This window comes from Sinocyclocheilus anshuiensis, unplaced genomic scaffold, assembly GCF_001515605.1.
Source record: "Sinocyclocheilus anshuiensis isolate Anshui unplaced genomic scaffold, SAMN03320099.WGS_v1.1 scaffold205, whole genome shotgun sequence".
In the NCBI taxonomy this organism is placed as follows: domain Eukaryota; kingdom Metazoa; phylum Chordata; class Actinopteri; order Cypriniformes; family Cyprinidae; genus Sinocyclocheilus; species Sinocyclocheilus anshuiensis.
The window spans coordinates 2,678,148-2,703,310 of record NW_015536497.1 but is presented as its reverse complement, the minus strand read 5'-3'; the positions used below and the strand labels follow the sequence as shown (position 1 = coordinate 2,703,310).

At 39.8% G+C, this 25,163-nt stretch overlaps 1 protein-coding gene across 1 annotated transcript in view; it reads right to left on the bottom strand.

Moving 5' to 3' along the window:
- Positions 1 to 18,759, bottom strand: part of LOC107688629 (sodium/glucose cotransporter 1-like) — a 30,920-nt gene extending 12,161 nt beyond the window's left edge. Inside the window, exons 1-8 of the mRNA XM_016486348.1 lie at positions 18,625 to 18,759; positions 17,881 to 17,952; positions 11,746 to 11,850; positions 11,175 to 11,234; positions 10,931 to 11,035; positions 9,826 to 9,931; positions 3,518 to 3,598; positions 3,220 to 3,431 (exon numbers count right to left, since the gene is read on the bottom strand). Coding sequence (XP_016341834.1) covers positions 3,220 to 3,431; positions 3,518 to 3,598; positions 9,826 to 9,931; positions 10,931 to 11,035; positions 11,175 to 11,234; positions 11,746 to 11,850; positions 17,881 to 17,952; positions 18,625 to 18,759 — 876 coding nt within the window. The remainder of the gene's footprint in view (positions 1 to 3,219; positions 3,432 to 3,517; positions 3,599 to 9,825; positions 9,932 to 10,930; positions 11,036 to 11,174; positions 11,235 to 11,745; positions 11,851 to 17,880; positions 17,953 to 18,624) is intronic.
- Between the last annotated feature and the right edge of the window lie 6,404 nt (positions 18,760 to 25,163).

Below are 25,163 nucleotides of genomic sequence, written 5' to 3'. Positions count from 1 at the left end.
CTCCCCCCTCCTGCACTTCAGATCAGTGAAGATGATGTGCATCAGATCTTAAGGAAACAGAAGAGAAGAAAAGCATCAGGCCCAGACGGTGTTTCACCAGCCTGTCTGAAAACCTGTGCTTTCCAGCTGGCTTCCATATTTTTGCAGATCTTCAACAGATCACTGGAGCTGTGCAAAGTCCCTGCCTGCTTCAAATGCTCCACCATGATCCCCATCCCAAAGAAACCCAAAATCACAGGACTTAATGATTACAGACTTGCTGCCCTAACATCTGTGGTCATGAAGTTGTTTGAGAGACTGGTGTTGGCTTATCTGAAGGACATCACTGAACCCCCTGAAGTTTGCTTACCGAGCAAACAGGTCTGTGGATGATGCAGTCAACATGGGACTGCATTATATCCTACAACATCTAGACAAACCAGGGACTTATGTGAGGATCCTGTTTGTAGACTTCAGTTCGGATTTCAATACAATTACCCAGCACTCCTCCAGACTAGGGATGTCAATTTTCGATCATTTCCATGATCGATCGTCGTTTAAATTAACGATCAATTAATCGATTAATCGTTAACTTTAATGCAGCAAAATGCGTCTATTGCAGCAGCACGCAGTCACCGGCATGACAGGATGTGCAAAAGCCACTCAAAAAAAAAAAACTCCGGGAAAACGTATAGTCAGTGTCGGTCACAGCGCCTTTTAATTGCTGTTTTGAATCCAGCAATTATTTATTTACAGATTATAAGATCTTATTATGACAAGTGTGGTATAAAAGCTTTGTTTATTAGAGGAATATTTGGTTAACTGGAAAATCTTACATCGCGACCATGCTTTTGGATGCCGTTCGAGCCCATATAGTCTACATTTTTGCGGCTTTGTTCTTGGTCACGAATTTCCAATTAATGTACTTTTAAAGTTTAAATCACATTAAAAGCTTAATTTGTAATTATGAGTGAATGATGATGCATTTATATACCGTCGCCGTCACTCACAGTCGCTCGCACGTGTTTTGCGCATGAGCCGCACGCAGCCCAAAATTAAACGACTTAATCGACCATCGATAGCTTTAATCGATTGCATCTCTTATCGACAATTAATCGATCATCGATTAATCGTTGACATCCCTACTCCAGACCGAACTAACCCAGCTTTCTGTTCCTAGCTCTATCTGTCAATGGATCACCAGCTTTCTGACAGATAGGCAACAGCTAGTGAAACTGGGGAAAACCATGTCAAACAGCTGCACCGTCAGCATTGGCACCTCGCCCCACTGCTCTTCTCCCTCTACGCCAACGACTGCACTTCTACTGACCCCTCTGTCAAGCTACTGAAGTTTGCAGACAACAATACAGTCATTGGCCTCATCCAGGACGATGATTATTCTGCATTATAGAAGTAAGGTTGAGCAGCTGGCTGTCTGGTGCAGTCTTAACAACCTGGAGCAGAACAAGCTCAAAACAGTGGAGATGATTGTGGACTTCAGGAGAAACCCCCCTGCACTCCCCCCACTCGCCATCATGAACAGCACTGTGGTTGCAGTAGAGTCATTCAGGTTCCTGGGCACCACCATCTCTCAGGACCTGAAGTGGGACAATCACATTGACTCCATTGTTAAAAAGGCCCAACAGAGATTGTACTTCCCCTCCAGCTGAGGAAGTTCAACCTGCCACAGGAGCTGCTGATACAGTTCTACTCTCTAGTCATTGAATCTGTCTTGTGCACTTCAATAACTGTATGGTTTGGCTCAGCTACAGAATCAGATACCAGAATACTACAGAGGACGGTTCAGACTGCTGAAATGATTATTGGTGCTCCCCTGCCTAACCTTCAAGAACTGTTTATATCCAGATCACTCTGAATCCCTAAAATCCAAGCCATCTCCTTTTTGAACTTTTACCATCTGGCCAGTGCTATAGAGCACCGAACACAAGGACTGCCAGGCATGAGAGAAGTTTCTTCCCCAGGCAATCTACCTCATGAACAGTTAAATGTTCTCTCACATACTGTTCAATAAAAAGATGTGCAATACCACATTTGTTTACTCAATACTACCCTACATCTTATTCCATTCCTTTGTTGAGGGTGCATGGATTCCACCCAGTGTATGCAGATTCTTAAGAACAATGTTTGAGATTGAAGTTACGCCAGGGTTGGTTGTTTCAGCAGGAAAATGACACAAAGCACTGTTCCAAATCTAGCAAGGAATTCATGCACAAACACAGATACAATGTTCTAGAATGGCCATCCCAGTCCCCAGACTTCATCAAAAATCTATGGATTGATTTGAAGCAGGCTGTCTACGCTCGGCAGCAATCAAACCTGACTGAACAAGGCAAATTTTGCATGCAGCAATCAAACCTGACTGAACAAGGCAAATTTTGCATGGAAGCATGGTCCAAAATACCTGCAGCCAGAATTCAGGGACTTATCAGTGGCTATAAGAAGCATCTACAGGCTGTTGTTTCAGCAAAAGGTGGCTCCACTAAATACTGATGTCATTATTAAATTGGGGTTATCAAACAATTGCACCTGTCTGGTTTTGTAATGATTCATATTGCATTGAATCTGTTGATTCAATAAATGTTATTTCAGAACTGAAATGTTACTGTTTCCAAACGGTATAAATTATATACAAATGAAGTTGCTACTTCGAAAGCCCAGCAGATTATACATTGAAATTATGATAATTATCAGGGGTGCCCAAATTTTTGCATAAAACTTTATACTTAAGTTCCATTGTTTCCTCAGTTTATTGTCAGTTGTTGTTTGTGTATTGTGCACCCTTTTGTGTTGATTTGGATTACACTGCGTTTATTCTTTGATTAAATACCTTCATGTTGGACCTTTGACTCATCTCCATATTTTGAACTTTGAAATTGTGACATTAACATTCAGAGAACATTCAGAAATAACATTTTCAAAACTTAATGGAAACGTTCACAAAATCTTTAGAATACAGTTTGCTGGGTAGAAAGTGTTACTGAACAAATATCAAGAACAATAACTATTGACAATTATAACGATAACTATATTAGCGTCCACACCAATGCACGTTAGTGTTCTGTTTACGAGTGTGCTGTAGTTTTGTCGTCTGCCACTTTATATGCTCAAGCTCTTTAAAGTCAGGATGGATTCTGACTGGCTGCCAATGATTTTATTAATCATCAGCTGAAAAAATTGTTCTGAAAATGATTCCAGTAGCCATCATAAATGGATCAGTACCTGGTCAGCGCACCAATACCAGGTGGCCTGGATAGAAAGACCAAAGACCAGGCCAGGCCAGGGCAGATCGCCGGTGATGGGGTCTCTAAAGATGTGGAATGAGTCTGCACGAGGAGTGTAGCACTCTTCACTGATGTTCACTCCCACCACTGACGGGATCGCAGTCATGTATCGGTCTTTGAAGTTCTCATAGCTTCCCACCTCATTGAACGCTGCAAGAAAATGGTTGATGTTGAAGCAAGTAGTCATTGAGTGTTGTCCAAAGTCACACAAATCACAAAAATGTGAACAGACGTACCAAAACCCATAAGAATGAATGATCCCACAACCATGATGATGGTCTGCAGGGTGTCTGTGTAGATGACTGCAGCTAGACCACCTGTAGAAGAAACCGTGGTTTATCAATAAAAATCAACTGAGAAACTGAAAAGGATGGGAAAATTATGTTCTTAGAAAAATGTACTCTTGGCATTCATGTTGGCTTCATTTAAAAAAAAATGTTTATTACATTGTCAAGAAAGTTTTTCAGTTAAATGATCTCAAAAATGTCATGTGGGGTCACCATCAAGTAAAAAGTAGTAACATTTTCTTTACTTTATTATGTGTGAGTGTATACATCTCAATCATTGTTTTGCAAATTATATATATTAGGGCTGTCAATGTTAACGCATTAACACATGCGATTAATTAAAACATCCCACTGCTGCATGATACGCAAAGTATGTTTTCTTGGCTGGATAAAGCAAACCAGCCTCTCTCTAGCCTCTCTTTTGATGGTTGGGGATAGCAATCAATGTAGAGACAATTGAGGTGACGTGCAGGTGCCGTACAGCAAGCAAGCGTGAGTCCATTCTATTGATGCACAAACAAACTGTGTATGTGCGCTCTTGACACACAGATCATACATTGTATTTATGCATAGACATATTTCAGTACATTCATGTTATTTCCACACACATTCAGGATAGAAAATACAGTTCTGTGAGACCCAATCTTCAAACTTTTGGTTTACTTTGCTGTATAGAAGTTTTAATCTATTGACAGCACTAATATATATATTAAGTATAGTAAGTGTATTTACTTGTCTCATTAGTGTTTAGTGCAGTTGTTGTTGCTAGGAAATGCTTGTTTTGTTTACTGGGTGGAGACGTGCTGATATCACGTTTGGTCTCGTTCTGTATCGCGTATCTTGTCAGTGTCTGCGCTTGCTTGGCCATTTGTTGCGGAGAAAATAAGGAAAGTGTGTCCAGCTGAATGAATTTAGTATTTTGTTAGACGGTATAAAAAAGCTTATAGTAATTACCTATAATTACCGCGTGACGGCCTCCTCGTGTGAAGACCGAAGAGTGTAAAGACCATCGACTCTACCGTGCGACTCCACTGGGCAGGGACACCGGCAAAGGAGAAGTATCGCTTTTTATTTCTCCTCTTTCCTACTACTTGTTTCACTTCTGTTTCAGTTTTTATAACCATTTCTTACTATGTGTAAGTCCTCATTTGTAAGTCGCTTTGGATAAAAGCGTCTGCTAAATGACTAAATAAATAAATAAAAAATAAATAAATATATATATATATATATATCTCAGTGGTGTGTGGTGGTGTTCTGAAATGACGAGGCAAAGTTAGTGTTTTTTTAGTGTTAGTGTTTCTCATCAAGTTAGTGTTTTTAACTTGTTTAACTTGTTTTTAACACTCTATCCTGCACAATTGCCACTCCATTTCCCAGGTTCCCTCTGCCCAGGAACTCATTATCAGTTCACACATGTTTCATATCAGAAGAACTATTTAAGACACACACACACACACACACCCACACACTCACAGTGCGTTCCAAACAGGATATATTGCCCTCTGAAGGGCACCTTGGAGTATTTGGTCCCCTACACCCTTCAACCCTTCGAAGCTCTCACTCCAGAGGGTAAACCCTTTGAAGAGATTAGGGCATAGGGATGAGCCCTTCCGAATGGAACGCAGGGAAACTCACACTCACTCACTCACACATTGCTGGATATTGTTGGCCTGTAATGTCTTCATGTATTCTGGGTTTTCTACAAGCCTTGCCTTGCCTTGCCTTTGTGTGTTTTATCTTGAACCGTTTATCTGTTTTATGATCGTTTGCTGCCTGCCCTGACCTTCACCTGTTTTTGGATTGCCTTGTTTGCTACTGTTTGCTGGTACTGGACCCTGCCTGCCTGACTATGTTTATTATTAAAGCCTGCACTTGCATCCACATCTCCGTTGTCACGCCTCCCTATATAACAGAATATCCAGCCAAAACCTGGATCCAGCAGCTTTATTAAACGACCCAGACCAATCATGGACCCAGTGATCAGATTCGCTCTTCACCCTCAAGGTAATCGGTCCCTCGAGGATCACATTCAGGACTTTTTAAACGTTGTTCATCGCTCTGATTTCCCAGAGTGTGCACTCATAGATTTCTTTTGCCATGGACTTAATGAACCACTATGAACTTAACTAATCTGTCATGGTCTTTTAGGCTCACTATGTCAGTTTTTGGACTATGCTGTTTTGCTATGTGGTTCTCCTTTCACTGTGGGAGAGGCAGAGACTTTCCACAAAATGGCCGCCAGCCCAGAGACTTTTTACAAAATGGCCGCTGTTCCAGAGCCTGCTCACGTCAAGCCTGTCAAGCCAGGGCCTCTTCACAACAAGGCCACCATTCAAGGGCCTGTTCAAGTCAGGGCCACCACGCCAGAGCCTCCAGCCGTTATGAATGTCAAGCCACAGTCTTCAGCCATCACGGATGCCACTCCAGTGTTCCCGAGCATCATGAATGTTGCATTTGAAGACACCAAGGCATTCCAAAGGAGTTTGAGGCTGGTTTCCAGTATGGCAGACCCGCTACACACTTAAGCTTGCTGGTCTCAGCACTCATAGGCCTGCAAACCATGATGATCTCTAGTTTACCAGTCACAGCGCCGTCTGTCTCGGAAATAGACACTGTGCTCTCTGTCCTGCCTGTGAGTGCTACGGTCATTCTATGCATTTGGGCCACACACATCGCCGTAGCTTCCCCAGAGGTGGTATCTTCTGCTGCAGAACCTCCCGAGTCAGCTGTGTCCTCTCCTCATAGGGGACTGGTGCCACTTATGAACTCCTTGTCCAAATGCCCGCTCTTGCGGTCTTTGCACTTGACCACTTGACTACTAATATGACTTATTTCCTGTATTTGGTCCAAGTGTTCAAGTGAGCATGAAGACCACAAGTGTGTGTAGAACTTTTCATTACCTGATGGGACATACTTTATAGTGTTGTAAAAATGCAAGTGTTTACAGAGCTTTATTTTTATTATTTCCAATACTTTTCATTTTAAAATCAACTTCTAAATGTCTGTTCAGAAGTCCCTATAACAGATGACACAATTTAATTGTATGGTGCTTCTAAATAAGTGCATAAAATCAGTTGCAAATGTTGTACAAAAGAATTATCACCACTACTCATTTGCACCGATAAAACGTGCAACTCTTTGTTTTACTACCAAATGATATGTAATCTCTAACTATTATTAATATTTAACATGCAATGGAAAGGTTTCCGTGACCTCTAGCGAGAAGACTCACGATTTATTTCCAGAACATGATGCATGATGGGATACACTAAGCCTTGAATACCGCTCTGGAACGGTATTCGGATAGTGTGGCTTTAGTATGCGTTAAGGGCACTGCGCTTTGGCGTTTTTAAGAACTTGCGCACTTCCTGTCGCATGCACGCACTCTCAAGTGGCCAAGACCGCAAGTGTGGGTATTTGGACAAGGGGGAACTCTTAGTCTGCCCTGTCATGGCCAAGGAGCCCATTCCTGAACTCTCAGTTTGTCCTGTCACGGCCAAGGAGGCTGTCTGCGAATTCTCTGACTGTTCTGTTCTGGCCTTGGAGTCCACCTGTGAACCCTTTGACAGTCCAGTTACAGCCAATGAGGCCGTTTATGAACTCTCTACCTGTCCTGTTACAGCCAAGAAAGCCGTTTATGAACTCTCTGCCTGTTCTGTTTCCAAAAAAGAGGCCGTTCGTGAACCCTCTGGCTGTCCTGTCATGGCCAATGAGGCCATCTGTGAACTCTGCCTGCCTTGTTACGGCCGCAGAGGCCGTTGTTAATCTCTCTGTGCTCTCTATTAGAGACCTGCGCGGGACGGATACTTCAGTCCCTCTCCCGCAAGATTCTGTCCCGGGCCCGCCCGCTCCCGCAGAAAAATATCTTATCTGGGCCCGCTCCCGTCTGCACATTCATCTTTTGTCCCGCTCCCGCCCGCAAAATCCAGCATAAAAGTAATCTATATAGATTTTTTTTCAGCACATCAAAGAAATTTACATTAAAGGGTTCTGTAACATCTCCTAAGATCCACAACATCCCAGCATAAATGCTCCCAATACAATATTTGTCATTTAGGCTAAGCATCAACATTCACAAACCACTGTTATTTTTAACAGAAAAGCAAGCATGGGCTGCTGCGTGCATTGTTTGGCATGGCAAAATGCGAGCAGCGCATGCGAGCAGAATGTTAGCACGCAATTTCAGCACTGCGGCGAGTAGATTCTAACTTAATCACCTCTGGGTTTCTCAATACATTCATGAAATTTACAAAAACATTCCAACATAAATGCTCCTGATAAAATACTTGTTATTAAAGCATCAACATTCACAAACCACTGTTATTTTTAACAGAAAAGCAAGCATGGGCTGCTGCGTGCATTGTTTGGCATGGCAAAATGCGAGCAGCGCATGCGAGCAGAATGTTAGCACGCAATTTCAGCACTGCGGCGAGTAGATTCTAACTTAATCACCTCTGGTTGGCCATTGCGTTCCAGAAATCAACAGCTGAGTCTGTGATTGGCTACATTGCGCAACGCTTTAAACACGTGTTATAAATAGAAACTATGCCTAGCTTGGCATGTTAATCATTTTAATGTTATTAGTTGTTCTTTTTGCTTTTGTGCAACACATAAATAAAAATGTATATGTTTTAGACATTTTATGTTTAGATAATTTCTATTTTCATTTTATTCTCCCGCATTCCGCACACACACACCTTACCGCCCGCACTCCCACGCCGCACCCTGTTGCGTTGGGTCCCGCGGGAGTGCAGGTCTCTACACCCGACCCATTATCTGACAGCAGCACTAATTTAATTCTGTACCAGACGAGAACCTTTTGACATAAAGACCGTGAGTCGTGACCCGAACCGCACTCGCATTAAAATCATTTTATTCTCCCGCATCCCGCACACACACGAGTCTCTTCCCGCCCGCACCCGCACTCGCCCATCATGAGTTGACCCTGTTGCGTTGGGTCCCGCGGTACTCCCGCGGGAGTGCAGGTCTCTACTCTCTATTCCAGTCCCACCTGATCCGGCGTGGTGGTTCCCTGCACCATCAGTTCCACTGAAGTGGTCCTCAGCTCTATCAGCTCCATCCTGGTGGTCATCTGCTCCATCGTGGGGATCTTCGGTCCCGTCTGCTCAGCTGTGGTGGTCATCTGCTCCGCCATGGGAATCTTCGATCCCGTCTGCTCCGCCCTGGTGATCTTCTGGTGATCTTCAGCTCCGCCCTGGCTCCCTGCTCTGCCAGCCCTGTCCGGGCACCCTGCGCCACCTTGGCACCCTTCTTGCCAGCTGGAGTTCCCATAAGCTCCTCTAGAGGACACTCTATCCCGCACTCTATATCTCTAAAGTACTTGATTATGATTTTAACTGTAGTGTGATATTTGATATTACATTTAAAGTTAATATATTTATAAAGTTAATATATTATATTATATATTTAAAGTGTATTAAGTTGCAGCTTCATCATTACTAACTACAAATAAATTTAAATACATGACATTGCAATTGACATCCAATTAAATGTCTAAAAAACTGTTCACATTTAAGCTTTTTTGCACTATATTATATTACTACAGTATATTATTTCCATAAAGATTTTTTAAAATGTATATACTTCTTTATCACAAGGGTGAACTAAACTTGCCTTGTCATAAAATTTAAAATTATCTGATATTTTAAGAGACTTTGACCTTCACCCACTGTAATGAGAGTCTGCAGGGGTCCTCTATGATATCATTTCCTGTTGTGTTTTTTACTGCACATTTTTACACGTTGGTCGCACCACATGCTTTGGATTGGCTGACAAATGTTTTTCATATATTAAGCAGTAATTTTTTTATATATATATATATATATATACAGAGTTTTCTCATGAATAAAAATGAAATATATTATTAAATTACTTTTCTTTCTAAGAATTTATTTATTTTTCTCTACTACAGTATCAGGACAGTTGTATCGCCATGACATTTTTTGACTATATACTCTCTATACATTTTTATTCAGAAATTGTGAAGCAGCATTGTATTAATAATCTTTGGGCCTCTAAAAACCTTAGCAACTGCAGTTTATCAGTCACAGAAGCATACAAACACTCTCAGCCACAGCTGAGCCATTTACTGCTGATAAGATGATTTCTGATTTCTTACAGTTTATTGTTGGTTATCTATCTATCTATATGTCTGTCTGTATATATGTATAAATGGAGAGTGAAATACTGATGTAGAAAATGTAACTATAAAGTATGCAGTATTTCAGTCAACAGACCTGTTACTGTGTAAAGAGCCGTAATGAGCAGCAAAATAACAACAGCCAGGTAAATGTTTAGTCCCAGAGCCTGGTTGATGAAAATGGCTCCAGCATACATGTCCGCCTAAGAGGTGAAAAAAGGAAGAACAAAAAATGAAGGTGAACTGTCCATTTCAAAACAAGGTCCTTATTTTTGAAATCTAAACCCACTTTAGTCTGACTGTATATGGCCACATGGACATCACAGTCTTTTCAAAAGACTGTCAGACTACAACCAGTGTTTAGTGAAGATCTGATTTAAAGAGGGCTGGACAGACAGCAGCATGTTGTGACTGGCAAGTTCAAGCTGACTTTGGAATTAATCACACCTAGTAGACAGATATGGACAAAGATGCTAATTTAAGGGGGAAAAAATATATATTTTTAATGATATAAAAGCATAAAGGAATGCATTTATCTTTTAAGCCTTAAGTAGTTTATTTAAAATGTGTGTTCTTGATGTGTCATAATTTAAAAAACAAGTACAAATATTCCACATAGTCTCTCATAATTGATTAAAAAGCTGCTTTCAAAATGATTATAATGAATGTTTTGTCTTAAAAAAATCTAATTTTCTGATATTTTAAGAGACTTGTAGCATTATTGACAAACTATTTTCCTGTCTGACACTGTAAAACTGCTTTGACACAATCAGCATTGTATAAAGCACTATATAAATAAAAGTGATTTGACTTGACTTGACTTGCTGACCTTCAATCACAGCCATGACTGGTTTGGCAGAGATTGCAAGATTATGCCAAATTACTTAATAAGGTTTTCTTTTCAAGAATTTCATTCTTTTTCTGCATAGCGATATCAGTGCAATTGTATCACAACAATACTTTTTACTTTATACTCACATTTAAAAATGTCTAAATTAATTTTAATTCATATATATTTATTTTATTTTTTTAAAGCTGCATTCATAATAATTATAAATGAATTATCAAAGTGCTGGTTAAAATTATTTTCAATTGAGTGTAGCATGTTACACCGCTGACTGTGTCAAAGTATCCCAACAGTATTGCATGTCAACTACCTCTCAAAGTACCATGATATTTCTATTTGGAGATTTTGGACTCACAGAGATTTTGGTGAAAACGTACAGAAACAGGGAGAGCACGGACAGGTAGATCCGGATCCGCTGCCCACCAAAGCGTTTCTTCAGAAACTCTGGCATGGTCACGACCTGCAGATAAAGAGAATAGAGGGTCATAAAAATGATACCGCATAGATAAAGTGGTCGACACATTCATGTTGTGTAAGTCAGCAATATTTGAAAGGTTTGTTCTGCAATGCCGGTTGGGGAGGAAGAAATGTAGGCATACCCCAGCCTTTATGTAGATGGGCACGAAGAGCCATCCCAGAACAATCACAAGAACAAGAGCCTGAGGAAAATATTAAAAAGAGACCATCGGTTTGATATTTTCTACACATATTCTCATCAGTGTTGTTACTGTTATTGTTGACTAAATTTAAAGCTACTAAAAAAAAACTGTTGTTGAAACTGGAATCAAATAAAATTTAAGATGAAAAATGTGAACTTAAGAAACAGAAAATTAGAAATGTTGCCTTTGGCACCTAACTGAAATAAAATAAGTTGTTGAAGTGCTTAATGACTAAAACTAAAAAAAAAATAAAGCTAAATTGAAATATAAAAAAAAACAAGAAACTATGAAAAATAAAATACAAAATATTAATAAATACTATAATACATAAATAATACTAAACTAACACTGATTGCACTGATTAATTCGTTTTTTAATAATACTTTACTTTAAAATCACAATACTTACAGAATATTATTTTTCTTTTGTAATGATCTACAGGCATAAAATGTTGCCACATGCCAAAATTATTAAACATCATAAATGTCTTTTTTATGCTTTTTTGACATACATTCCACTCAAACCCCCCGATAGCAATACCAGCAGCCGCTCCAGTTCCTGCTATTCCCACAAAATGCACACTTCCGATGTTACTTGCAAAGAGAGAGGCTCCAATCTGGGGGGGAAAAAAAAAAGCAATCATATTAATATATGCTTCATGTTATATTCACTAATATACACACATTTGATATTCATAGGAAGGTTTACTCCTGTATTGTATTGTCCTTGTGTGAGTGTACGGTCTTGAGTGTTCTTGAGCCGTGTGCTCTCTTGTCTGCGGGCCTTGTTTTATGTTTGGAGTGTGGTGTTTGGATTCCCGCACTCATGTCTGGTTCGGTTTCGGTCTAGTGTCGGTGTTCAAACACTCATGCTCCATGGCTTGTTTCTCGTGTGAGTGCACGTATTGTGTGTTCATTCATTCACCATGCGCTCTTGTCTCGTGTGTTTTGTGAGTGCTTGTTTTCACTGGCTCGTGTCATTTTGTTCTGTTTATCACGCTGTTTACATTGGCCATGTGCTTTCATGTTATGTTCTGTCTTGTGTTGTGTTGTGTAGCGCACGGCTCGGGTTTTCCTCGGACGTGTTCTTTCATGTTGTCATGTTTTGTGTGAACACGCTGCTAATAAGTTTTCTCGTTAGCTGCAAGTTCATGTCTTGTTTTGTGTGAGCACATGGCTTTGTTTTGTTTGTTTCTATGTGCCATGTGCTCTCCTGTCTATTAACCCTGCCCTTCTCGTTGCCTGATTATTGGTTCATTTGCCCCACCTGTCCTTCCTTGTTACCTGCCTTGTTTGCTCCATATTTATTCTCCTTGTGTTTGCAGTCCTGTGTTAGTTTGTTTGCTGCGTCTGAAGGCCTAGGCAGCTGACTTGCTACCTTGCTGCCCTATAAGGCAATGACTTTGCACACAGTGTTTTTGCTCAAAGGCACCTCATGAAACTGATTTCGGACAGGCTTCGGAGGCAGCGTAATAGTTTAATGATCTACAACAAAATAGAATGAGTTTCCCTTGCGAAAATTAACCATGGTTTTACTACAGTAAAAGTGTAGCAACCATGTTTTTTTGGCGTATTGATTACCATTTATATCACTACAATTTTACTCCAAATACCATGGTTAGTGTAGCAAAACCATGGTTAATTTGTGGTTACCATGGTTTAACAATAGTAACCATGGTTTTATGATTACCATGATTAATGATTAATTTTTGTAAGGGTTGGTGATAACTAAGCGAATATTTAATTACTATAATACTGGTTTCTCACTAGAACTAACATCAAAAGTGCAAAAAGTTAGTCAGAAATATACACTTACACAAAAACTGACCACCAAATGTAACTTTCAGATGCCATCTATATTTTTTTAGCTCAACCGGAATGGAACGCACAGGCTTGTGGGATATAAAAGGCAGCGAAGGATACATCTATGCTGCTTTCTAAAATCGAGGAAGCCTATCTCATGAGACAGGAATTGAAGCTAACTTTGGATTCGGACGTGCCTTGATGCCTTCCTACCTTGGAATGCGTCCTCCGAAGGCAGCATTTTAGAGCTTTCAGACGCAGTCGTCAACTAATGTCTAATGGTTGAGGGGAATGTTGCGACAGGTAGGACTCATTTACGTCATTATTACTAGCAAATGTGTGTCACATTACTATTTAATAAAAGATATGTAATAATGTGCATTGTCTAAAAATATAGATGTTTTCTTTTTTGGTTTTCAGGTTTTACCTGAAATTAGACTTGATGACTATTAAGTGACCTGCCTTATGTTGAAATAATGCACTTTTAGTGAATAAAGGACATGAGTTATTTAAATTATTGTATTTTGTATGTTTAATGAAAATAAAATGTTTGCTTTTTTGCTTCCAAGTTTCAATAAATAGACTTGAAATGTAATGACTTGTAACTGCTGTGTATGATATAATGCTTTTTAATGAATAAAGGTAAAAAAAAAATAATTTAATAAATAAAAAGGTATTCTTTCTATGGCTTCAATTTCAACAAATTAATTTTTTTACTGACTAGTATCGATGTTATGTATGCCCAATCATGCTGGGTTTTTCAAATGAACAGAATAAAACCTAATCTTAAATTGTAGTGAAAGCTCTATAGTAGCCTACTTAACAGAGATTTAATTTAGACGCACGTCAGAACTGGTAAACGAAAGGTCAGACGCGATTGATGCGCAAGAACCAATCAGATTTTGTAACACGTTTTACGCAAGCAATACAAATAAATTACATTTTTAGCCTGAGCTTTGACGAAAGCCAATGAGGTTTGTTTCAACATATCACGCGGTAGATTGAGCTTGTATAAATAACAAATATAGCCGCAAGCAGCGATTACCAGGGTTCAAGTGCTTTAAGGCCTTTATGGCTTCTATGTTGTTAGGGTCTAGGCCAAAGTGAACTGTATGGCTGACACCAGAACATCATGATGGAGAATTCAATCACACCAATGAAAGGGTTAAACTATATTACTTAATAGATACAGTATTAATACACACTAAGCATGCTCACACACAAATAACTGATTGTAAGTCTGCTGTTTATGACACCATTTTTCAGGTTTAATCATAATGTGGCATAATTGTAAAAACTGATATGTCTTTATAAATGCATTGGTAAACTTTTACTAAATGTGTTTAAATGTTATAACAGTGGTTTTATAATGTCTAAATATAAATCCAAAAGTAAAACCTGAGAAAATAACTATATTAGGGAGTAGAATGAGCCAATGAGTCATCCTTTTCTGCCATCTAGTGATTATAATTGCATTTTCAGGGAATTTACTATAGAGACAGTGACACGCATCATAATCTGAAAACCACGGCCACCGGGGGGTAAAACAATCCAACGCTCTCCACTGACTTTGTATTGCGGGAAGCTGCCTCCTTTTCATTTCTGACTTATAACAAAAAACAGAACAATGCCTAAAAGCTGCTATGTGACAAGGTGTACAGTAAACAAGCTAAAAAAAAACAGAACTATGTTTTTATAAGCTGTCGACCCAAAACAACGAGCAATTAAGGACACAAAAGTAGTGCGCAACGTGTCATATTACTCTGAGAACTACGCCCACTGAAGGGAAACATAATCGGCGACAGGAAACATTCATCATTTTTAATGAAAAAATGTAGCTTACAGAAATATAATATATAAAACTGACATTTGGATATTTGACTTACCAGTGACAAAATGTTTACTGCACACGTAGGCATACTGAGTGTCAGGATCCCACAATTTACCCATTCTTCCTGCTGATGCTTCATGTCTTATTGCCTGAATCCACTTTTGTCTCCTTTAAGGCTGGCTTTCATGGTTCGGTAGCTTATAAAAACTTAGTTCTGTTTTTTTTTTTTTTTAGTTTGTTTACTGTACACCTTTTAGGCATGGTTCTGCTTTTTGTAATAAGTCAGAAATGACAAGGAGGCAGCTTTCTGCAATACAAAGTCAATGGAGAGGGTTTGATTGTTTTCCCCCTGTGTGGGCGTGGCCTAAATGCGCTTTGTCTCTATAGAAATAGTGTTTTTAACCTCCAGTCTCCATAAAATTTTGCATGCTTGTTTAGAATAATATGATGCATGACTTTACGCAGTTTTGTGAAGTTTTGAGTTTTCTTAAAGGATTCATAGGCTTTTGGGTACACTATCAAGACCGTATTATTAAATGGCCCTGTTATAACTGTCTAAATCCAAAGGTTCAATTTATTTATTTTTTTGATAATTACCAAGTGAGTCCAGAGAATTATACTGCTCAATATACATTTTATTGATTTTGAGTTAAAAACCTAGGACTATAAAACAATCTCCATAAAACTTGCAAGCTTGTTTAGAATCCGTCACACATGTTCAGTTTTGTTTAGTTTTGATTTTCGTTTAGGATTTATAGGCTTTTGGGTAAATTTGGACACGCCCCTTTTCTAAATGATCCTGTTATATCTACCCAAAGAGAAAAATTCAATTTTTTTTAAAATAATTATTGATAGTCCAGAGAATTGTACTGCAGTGGTTTTATTGAGGTTGAGCGAAAAACCTAAAACTAGTTCACACAAATCGAGAATATTTAACGAAATTATATGAATATTGTGTGGATGTGTGAAAGACCACATGATTACAGAAGCATAAAACTTGTTAGTGCTAGTGGCCGATTTCTTTCAAAATTTTTACAGACCCTAGAGCCATGAGTCGAACATGCCCACCGAGTTTCGTTCCGACCGGCCTCCGTTAACCTTGTCTAAAAGGTGCTCAAAATTCATTGGCTGATAACGGCCATGTTTTTTGAGATATGCAGATGCCCTCGTACACAGACATGGCACCTTGGACAAAGACACGGCATACAAATTTTCAAGTCAATCGGACTAATCGGTGCGTAGTTATAGCGTTTTTTTTGTACTGACCTCAAATTGAGCTCTTACATAAGTGTTCCCAGTTTGGCAAAAATATCTCTTTCCATTCAACAGTTATAGGTGTTTTAGTTAAAGCAGTTCCACCCCTTAGGAATGTTTTGGTATCCGGTCGCGACGGTGAGTCAAAAGTTCAACTTTTTTGATAATTGTTATTCACTCTCCAGAGAATCTTTCTGCACTGGTTTGGTTCCGATCTGCTAAAAAATCTAGGACTAGTTTCCAAAAGTAGGTTTTTCAACAAATCCAAAAAACCCGAAAGGGTGATGACGGAATCCGATGCGATTTGTCCGTTGTGAGCCAAGGCTTCCAACTATATGACACTTGAGCCTGTGACTAACAATTTAGGAGCGATTTTGTACTTTTGATCGCTGGTGACGTTGTAGACGGTGTGAGTACTACCATCCCTCCAAGTTTCGAGCCTCTACAATTTATGGTTTGGTCCGCCCGGTCACTTTTAGGTGGAGAATGCTGATCCTTGGCCTTTCTAACAATTACAGTAGGGTTTCAGCACTAAGCGCTTAACCCCTATAAGGGTATCATAATAATTTTGAAAAATAATTTATGATGCTCTTCAAATGATGCGATGTTGAAACGCTTTTGGAAAGTAAAGTTAAATAGTAGCTTATTAGAATGATTGTACTATGTATTTAAAAGTTAAGTAAATGTGTATTTTATTTAAATGGTATTATAAAAGAGCCTTTTAAGTATTCTTTTACGAGTACAAAAAGTAAAACAGAACAACACTGATTTTAGGCATGCTTATTACTAAAGCATAGTTGAAAAAATTATATTTCTAATACATAAGCTGGTACAATGTAAGAATGCACTTGCATATTTTATAGCTGTAATGTACAATGTGTGAGTGAATTAATATACTTTATACAATATATTAAAATGTTAATGTTTTTTTAAGATATCTTACTTTTGAAAAGCAGGCTAAAGTACGTTCATTACATAAATACATACTTTAAACCTAAAAATGTTCTTACACAAAGTAAACTTAAATATTATTTAAATAAGAGTAAAATAAGTATGTTTTCTGTAAATACACTAAAATGTCATAAAAAGCAAATTTTTAATACATTTGAGTACTTATTTTTCACCTGGGTATTAACTCTGTCTATTGTTTGACTATATGTGGCAATACAATCACCATAATGATAAGCTATAAGAACTGCTTCTTCTGCACAGCCTGAGGTGTAATTCAAACAATAACGATTGGAACAATAAACTTTGTAACAACAAATAAAAACCTTAAAAATTTGATATAAGGTGATAACTTTAGCATTGACCAAAGTTTGACAGCTCCATAAAAACTGCATGAGCAAAGCATATCAGTATTTTCAGCTGTAATGCATAGTGAGACGCATCTGGCATCAGTGCATAATGGCCTCATAAAAGTTATCATTCATGATATCATATCATATTCATATCTTCATATCATATTGATATCATGATATCAAGGTTCTGAAACGGAGGGGCAGTTAGGGTCATTATCATGCCATATCTGTGATCATGTGAAATCACTGGTCATGCTATTGATAGATACATAATCAGCACAGATACAAATGCGTGGCACATTATGACAAAAATTCGCCACATTTGGCACACTGATTGATCACTATTGATGTATTGTTTGATGTATTGATATGATCATGACATATCGTCTATGTCCATCACATTCTGAGTGCTAAGGTTTAAAGCACGATTATCCTCCATCTTGATCCCATTTACTTACTGGCCACCACACCATACTTCTGCCAGCCAGGAAAAAGCCTCCCACTGTGGCTCGATTGGTCCGTACCATTGCCTTTGGACAGAAAGAGTCATTCAATTCAGCATATATACAGTTCTAGATTCTTAAAATATTAGACAAAATTGTATGTGACTTTATGTATGACGTCATAGCTGCAGGATCAGACTAGTTTAAGAATAACATTGGTGGACTCAAAGGTTGATGGATTGGTGTTCAATGTCTTTGTTTGTTGTTTGATTAAATAATGTTTGAATTTTCTCAAGAGGTTTTAAAATGATACGGATTTCGGATGTGCAAATACAAGAAGAAAAATATGGTGTTATCAAGAAATCCCAGAAATGTCAACGCCCTCAATAAGATTAATTTGTAAATAATTTAGTAAAATCATTTCTAAAAATGTGTACATTTCTAAAAAATTATTTTTAGTTTTAAACAGATAGAAGTATGATTAATAGTTCATTCGCATATGAAGAATTATTAAAAAACATAATAATAATAACATTATTAGAGCAATTAATTCATTTTTCTAAAGGATTTTAGCTTTTTGGATTATATTACAATGTATTATAACTTTCTGCAAAATCAGTTACCATCAACATTCTGTCTTCAGACTTATCTTATACAGCCATTTATATGTACATTACATTTATATTTTGATGAAAAGTTAATAATTCACAAGTCTGTCAATGGTAGAAATATCTTTTACAGAAACTATTGACCACTTACCCATATTCCCACAACTAGAACCACCAGAAAATATATAACAATCACTGAGATGTCCGCTGGATTGTTAATATATATGGTGATGTTTTTTCTGTTCTCATTGCGTATCCAAGAGAATCCAAAATAATCTTCACCCATTTTGCTGATGTTTGAAGGGCCAGTGGAGCAGCACACTGCATCCCTCTCTGACACAACAGTAAAGACACCTAGATCACACGCTCACCTGCAGGTGTATGAATGTATATGCGTATGTGCACACATTCACTTATATGTGTGTGTCTAGAGATAGGTGCGACCTTCTCAGAGTTAATTATAAAAGTGTGTTTGTGATTTAGAGTTGTCAAAAATCTGAGATTGAGAATCCTTAATGATTAACTTGTATGGCAGGTGTATAGCAAATGTGAGACTGGTAGGGAGTCAATTATGTAAAAGTAAAGATCCAATACTGCAATCTATGGTGCAGACATTAGTGTATATACAGTATACAACATTGGTTATGTTATGTTAAGGACACCCTGAGGTGCTTTGTGGCATTACAGCTTCAAGACAAAAGAAAGTAAAAATGGCTAATGAAACATCAAATGACAACCATTACAAATTTAGCATTTAAGCTTCCTACACTACAGATGGTGTAATTAATGGATATGAATCACCGCATGGATATGAAAGGTCCATTGTCTATTAGCAATGAATGAAGCACATGTTACACAGATGTCAAACCAAGCAGATCTCTGTTGGCCAACAAGGCAAATTTGCTTAAAAAATGTTGACCCCAATGCAAAATCTGCATTGTAAAATTCTTCACCATTTTGCAAAATTACAAATCGTGCAGATTCCCATCGAAATGACCGGATTTTGCCTACAAGACCAATGGTAAATATGACCGCACCATAACTGGCTAATCGCACTACTAACTGCTGTTCTCTTTCAGTCGGTCACTTCGATGTTGTGTCGAAGTTGACACTAGGGGTCGCTCTCAGGAGCTCAGACACCTCTAACATCATTGAGAAAAGGCCAATGAAATTGACAAGCAAAATTGGCATCTCATCGTCATTGGATATATGGCACAGGCAGTGGTCTCTTCCTTCCCCACACACAGCTAAGTGTTGTGAGAGTACCCCTGGGTGCTTCAATGCCGTATATTGAGAACAAATTTCCTCCTAAAAGTGTAAATTCTCTGAAAGATCTTAATGGGTCGAATCATGTGTTTACATCATGACTTTCCATCCGTGCCCTTCTGGTTGCGGTTTCTACATCTCTCCTAATGACCAGCACGATCGCTGCATTCAGTGCTTGGACCGTACTCGTGCTGAAGCTGCCCTCGTGGATGGTTCATGTTCTGTTTGAGTGCAATTTCTCATTCGGGTCTCGTGAAAAGGATGAGCTGTCGATCGCCACATCAGACGGCAGGCTAGAACCAACCGAAGTTGATGACTCGACAGAACCGGCGCCCTCGGGTACCGAGTTTCAATCTGAGGTAGAGACCTGCACTCCCGCAGGACCCAACGCAACAGGGTGCGGCGCGGGACAACTCTTGATGGGCGAGTGCGGGTGCGGGCGGGAAGAGGCTCGTGTGTGTGCGGGATGCAGGAGAATAAAATTATTCACGGGACTCCCGCAAAATAGAAATGATCTAAACATAAAATGTCTAAAACATATAAATTGTTATTTATGTGTTACACAAAAGCAAAAAGAACAACTAATAACATTAAAATTATTAACTATTATATATATATATTATATATAATTATTATTAAATTATTATTTATAACACGTGTTTAAAGGGTTACGCAATGTAGCCAATCACAGACTCAGCTGTTGATTTCTGGAACGCAATGGCCAACCAGAGGTGATTAAGTTAGAATCCACTCACCGCAGTGTTGAAATTGCGTGCTCACGAATAGTCTCATTTTAACACACGAAGTGTAGACATTGTGAAATATTCATTGTGCAATGTGCATATGTTCATTGTGTTATAACAGAGCTTTATGAGATCACGATGAACTGAGATGTCAGCTTTTAGTGATAATAAAGGAAGCGTTGCTCGCATTCTGCCATGCCAAACCATGCACGCAGCAGCCCATGCTTGCTTTTCTGTTAAAAATAACAGTGGTTTGTGAATGTTGATGCTTAGCCTAAATAACAAATATTTTATCTGGAGCATTTATGCTGGGATGTTGTGGATCTTAGGAGATGTTACAGAACCATTTAATGTACATTTCTTTGATGTGCTGAAAAAAATCTATATAGAATACTTTTATGCTGGCTTTTGCGGGCAGGAGCGGGACAAAACATTACTGTCGCGGGCGGGAGCGGGCCCAGATAAGATATTTTTCTGCGGGAGCAGGCAGATGCGGGAAAGAATTTTGCGGGAGTGGGACTGAAAAATCCATCCCGCGCAGGTCTCTAGCCTGAGGCAGATGCTAAGATGGCGGCCGTGCTTGGCCGGGCAGCCAAGAGCATGGGGCTCGAGTGGACGACTCCACCCTGTCCTGAATGCTCTCGGCTGGATGACTGGTTTCTAAGCTACGCCCAGCCCCAGTTCCTTTCTTTCCGGAGGTGCATGAAGGTGCCTCATGGCCAGAACACAATATACCACATGGCAGACAGCCACCAAATAGTCATTAAAAGAGCTATTTCCTTCCCTGGGACACACTCACACACCCCGTGCTCTGCCGGGTGTGTAGACAAGGCACTCTGCACCCTGAAGGACGATATGCCCTCTGCCACTGTGCCTTTTGCTCCACAAAGCCACAGGAACCCACCCCAGGTAGGTCGAACGTAGATCCACTGAGACCATTGGCAAGGTGTCTGGATGCTTGGTTGAAGTTCCCCAGCACTTCTCGGTGGCTTCTCAGAACTGTTCGGCTCGGCTATGCAATTCAGTTTGCCAGGCGTCCGCCGAAGTTCAGTGGCATTCTGTTGACCTCAGTACGAGGCGAGAATGCTGCTGTTCTTAGAGCGGAAGTCACAAGAGTCAAGAGATGAAGAAAGGGTTTTACAGCCCCTACTTCATTGTACCCAAGAAGGGTGGGGGGCTCAGACCAATCTTGGACCTGAGGGTGCTGAACCGGGCCCTTCAAAAGCTCCAGTTCAGAATGCTGACCTTCAAGCACGTTAACATGTGTAAAGGACTGAGATTAGTTTGCAGCAATAGACCTGAAGGACGCGTACTTTCATGTCTCGATCCTTCCAAGGCACAGGCTGTCTCTTCAGTTTGCCTTCGAAGGGCAGGCATATCAGTACAAGGTTCTTCCCTTAGGGCTGTCCCTGTCTCCTCGAATACTTTCAGAGGCTCCTAGGGCATATAGCATTCTCATCCGCGGTTACGCCGTTGGGACTGATACATATGAGACCGCTTCAGCACTGGCTTCATACCTGAATCCCAAGATGGGCATGGCACCGAGGCACACATCATGTGAGCATCACAACAGAGTGTCACCGCACTTTCAGCCCTTGGAAGGACATCTTGTTTCTACGAGCAGGGGAGCCCTTAGAGCAGGTGTCCAGATGCATTGTTGTCACAACAGATGCTTCCAAGATGGGCTGGGGTGCTGTATGCAACGGTTGTGCAGCCTCCGGGGTCTGGACGGGCCCTCGGCTGCATTGGCATTTCAATTGCCTGGAAATGTTGACAGTGCTTCTGGCCTTGAGGAGGTTTCGACCATTGATCCAAGGCAAGCACCTGCTTGTCCAGACACACATTCCGGGTGACCTCAATTGTGCAGTGTGGAGGCTTCACCCCAGACAGTTCAGCTGATTTGGAGTCGATTCAGTCAGCGCAGATAGACCTCTTTGCCTCGCCAGAATCCACCCATTGCCCACTGAGATATTTCCTTTACCGAGGCCCCCCTCGGCACGGACGCACTGGTGCACAGCTGGCCCAGGGAATTACGCAAGTATGTGTTTCCCCTGGGGAGCCTCATTGCACAGACTCTGTGCAAAGTCAGGGAAGACAAGGACCAAATCTTGTTGGTGGCACCATATTGGCCCAACAATTCTCGGAGCTTGTGCTGTTGGCTTCAGCTCCTCCTTGGCAATTTCTCCTGAGGAGGGACCTTCTCTCCCAGGGGAAGGGCACAATCTGACACCAGTACCCAGATCTCCGGAACCTCCATGAAATGGCGCATTTTTGTGAATTGATGTTCTTCCTATGGGAAGGATCCTTGGAGATGTGGCATCGGATCTGTGCTCTCCTTCCTCCAAGAGGGCCTGGACAGGCACTTGTCTGCTTCTACACTCAAGGTGTATGTGGCTGCAATTGCAGCAGACCACAACACTGTATATGGCAGATCAGTGGGGAAACACGATCTGGTTATCATATTCCAAAAATAAGATGAGTCCAGTTCAGTTCCTTTTTATGAACCATGGACTACTCTTTCATCACTCAAAGCACTCTAACATGGCTGAGTTCAGCGGAGGAACGTGCTACAAGAATCCATTACAGGGAAATATCCCTCAAGTGAATGGATCTTGTAATGGATTAGTGCCCCATATGCTGTGGCTCCCTCTGGTGGACCCATATGTATATTAGTCCACTGCCCTGTTCCGTAAGGATTCAGTGTTTCCCCTAGAAAGACAGTCAATATTTTGCTTGTTTCTGTGTTTGGTAGCTCTCCCCTTATGTGGGGCCCACCATAGAAATCTTCCCTATGAAGTACTTCCTTTCAGTAAGTCCTTGGGTTGTTCTCCACATGTTACCTCCCCTTCGGGTAGGATGTGGTCTCTGTAGTGTCCTTTCCCCGCTCGGGAAACAGATGCTTTCACAACATTAACCACCAGAACTTTTGAACCGTTACTTATTCCTACTTTCTCAGAGTGAGAAAAGGCTCCAGCTGAGGTGACCTCTGCCTTATATGGTGCCCCCATGGACTCGTAACGCAGTTCAGTAGCTGTGGCGTTTAGTATAGGGACCGCTAGTGTCACCTTTGACACAACGTTGAAGTGACCGACTGAAAGGAAATGTCTCGGGTAGGGATGAAGCGATTACTGGTTTGACGATAAATCATGATAAAATTCCCTACAGTTAGTATTACCGTTCTGTCTTCAGAAAAGATTTGATGGCATTTTGTTTTCATCTTCGCTCCATGTAATACCTAATAAAGTAGTGTTCTTAATTGCGATGCTGCTTTGTCCATGGAGATTATGGGGAAACAGCTCTAATTCTGCTGTTTCATAAGCGTCACCTAGTGTCAGAGAGTGAATTTACAGAGAGTTAATTTACATTTAGTCTCACGTAGCCAGACCTTCAGACTGATGGCACAAGGTCTGGGAACCTTGGCCGCCTTGAATGGCCAAGAAACACCCAAGAGGCCATATGACAAACAATCATGTTTTGTTTTGTGCCGCATCATGTTTAGGGGCGTTGAAATGTCCCCACAATAACAAACCAGTGTGTAAAACTCTTGGACATATTTTATAGATTCAATGCCGCGAACTTTAAATATTTCACATACTTTTGAAAATCCAGCGTTTAGTTGATCCTAATAAGCGCTCATTGTCACAGTTGTAAACACGACGGCTTTCTTCTAACATGAGGGGGTTTGGCGTCATGGAATATTTTTTCACAGGCGGAACATTAAAAAATGCGACACGCACGTCTCCCGGAAATCCTGTATAATTCAACCAATCCGATGACGACTTCGAAACTCCCGAAGTGTTTCCAATTTTGTGTGCCATATTCATCAGACGTTCAGCCAAAGGTCCGTGGACGTGACGTCTGAGGCTGAGAGTAATTTACATTCAGCCTGTGTGCATATTTTGTCTGGCCAAAAAATGGACCCAATTTGCATGCCCTGCTGTAAATTTTGACCGGTTGATGAAAAACGAGCTTATGTGGATTCTACACATTTAAACAATTCGAATAAAGTATCTAGAATTATTTATGGAGCAGATAAAATACATATAATCAATTATCATTTTCACTTGACCCTTTTCTTTATTTAAAGGCTGAAGTGTGAGGTTTACCATTTTATGAAACGTTTTCAAAACTTTATTTGAACATGTTATTAGATAAACTGTTGTCAGTCATGTTGTCATTTAAAATCTAGACATCATTGATAATGTTATTGTTTTAGTGTTTATGCAAACATAAAGTCATTTTTGTTCTTTGTTGATTTTAAATATAAAACTTGGTAAAACAATTTATGTCAGTATTTGTTTGAACATTTCCAGCACATTTTAACAACTCCTTGATAATAACCGTGATAATTTTGGTCACTATAATCGGGATAAGACATTTTGGTAACACTTTAGATTAAGTTTCCCTTTATAAAGGGTTTATAAAGGTGTTAATAAATGACTAATAACTCACTTACAAATGCATTTTAAATCATAAGATAAGCAGTTATAAATGCATGAGTAAAAGGGTGATTTTAATGCAATATCTGCCAAATAGTGAGCCATTTTAAACTCACATGTTATAAATACTTATTTATAAATACTTATTTCACTCAAAACCAGATTCCTGATTTATTTCATGATGCAGCAAATATTTATTATTATAGCAAGATTGAAGGGTGTTGTATTTATGGTTTTCATTT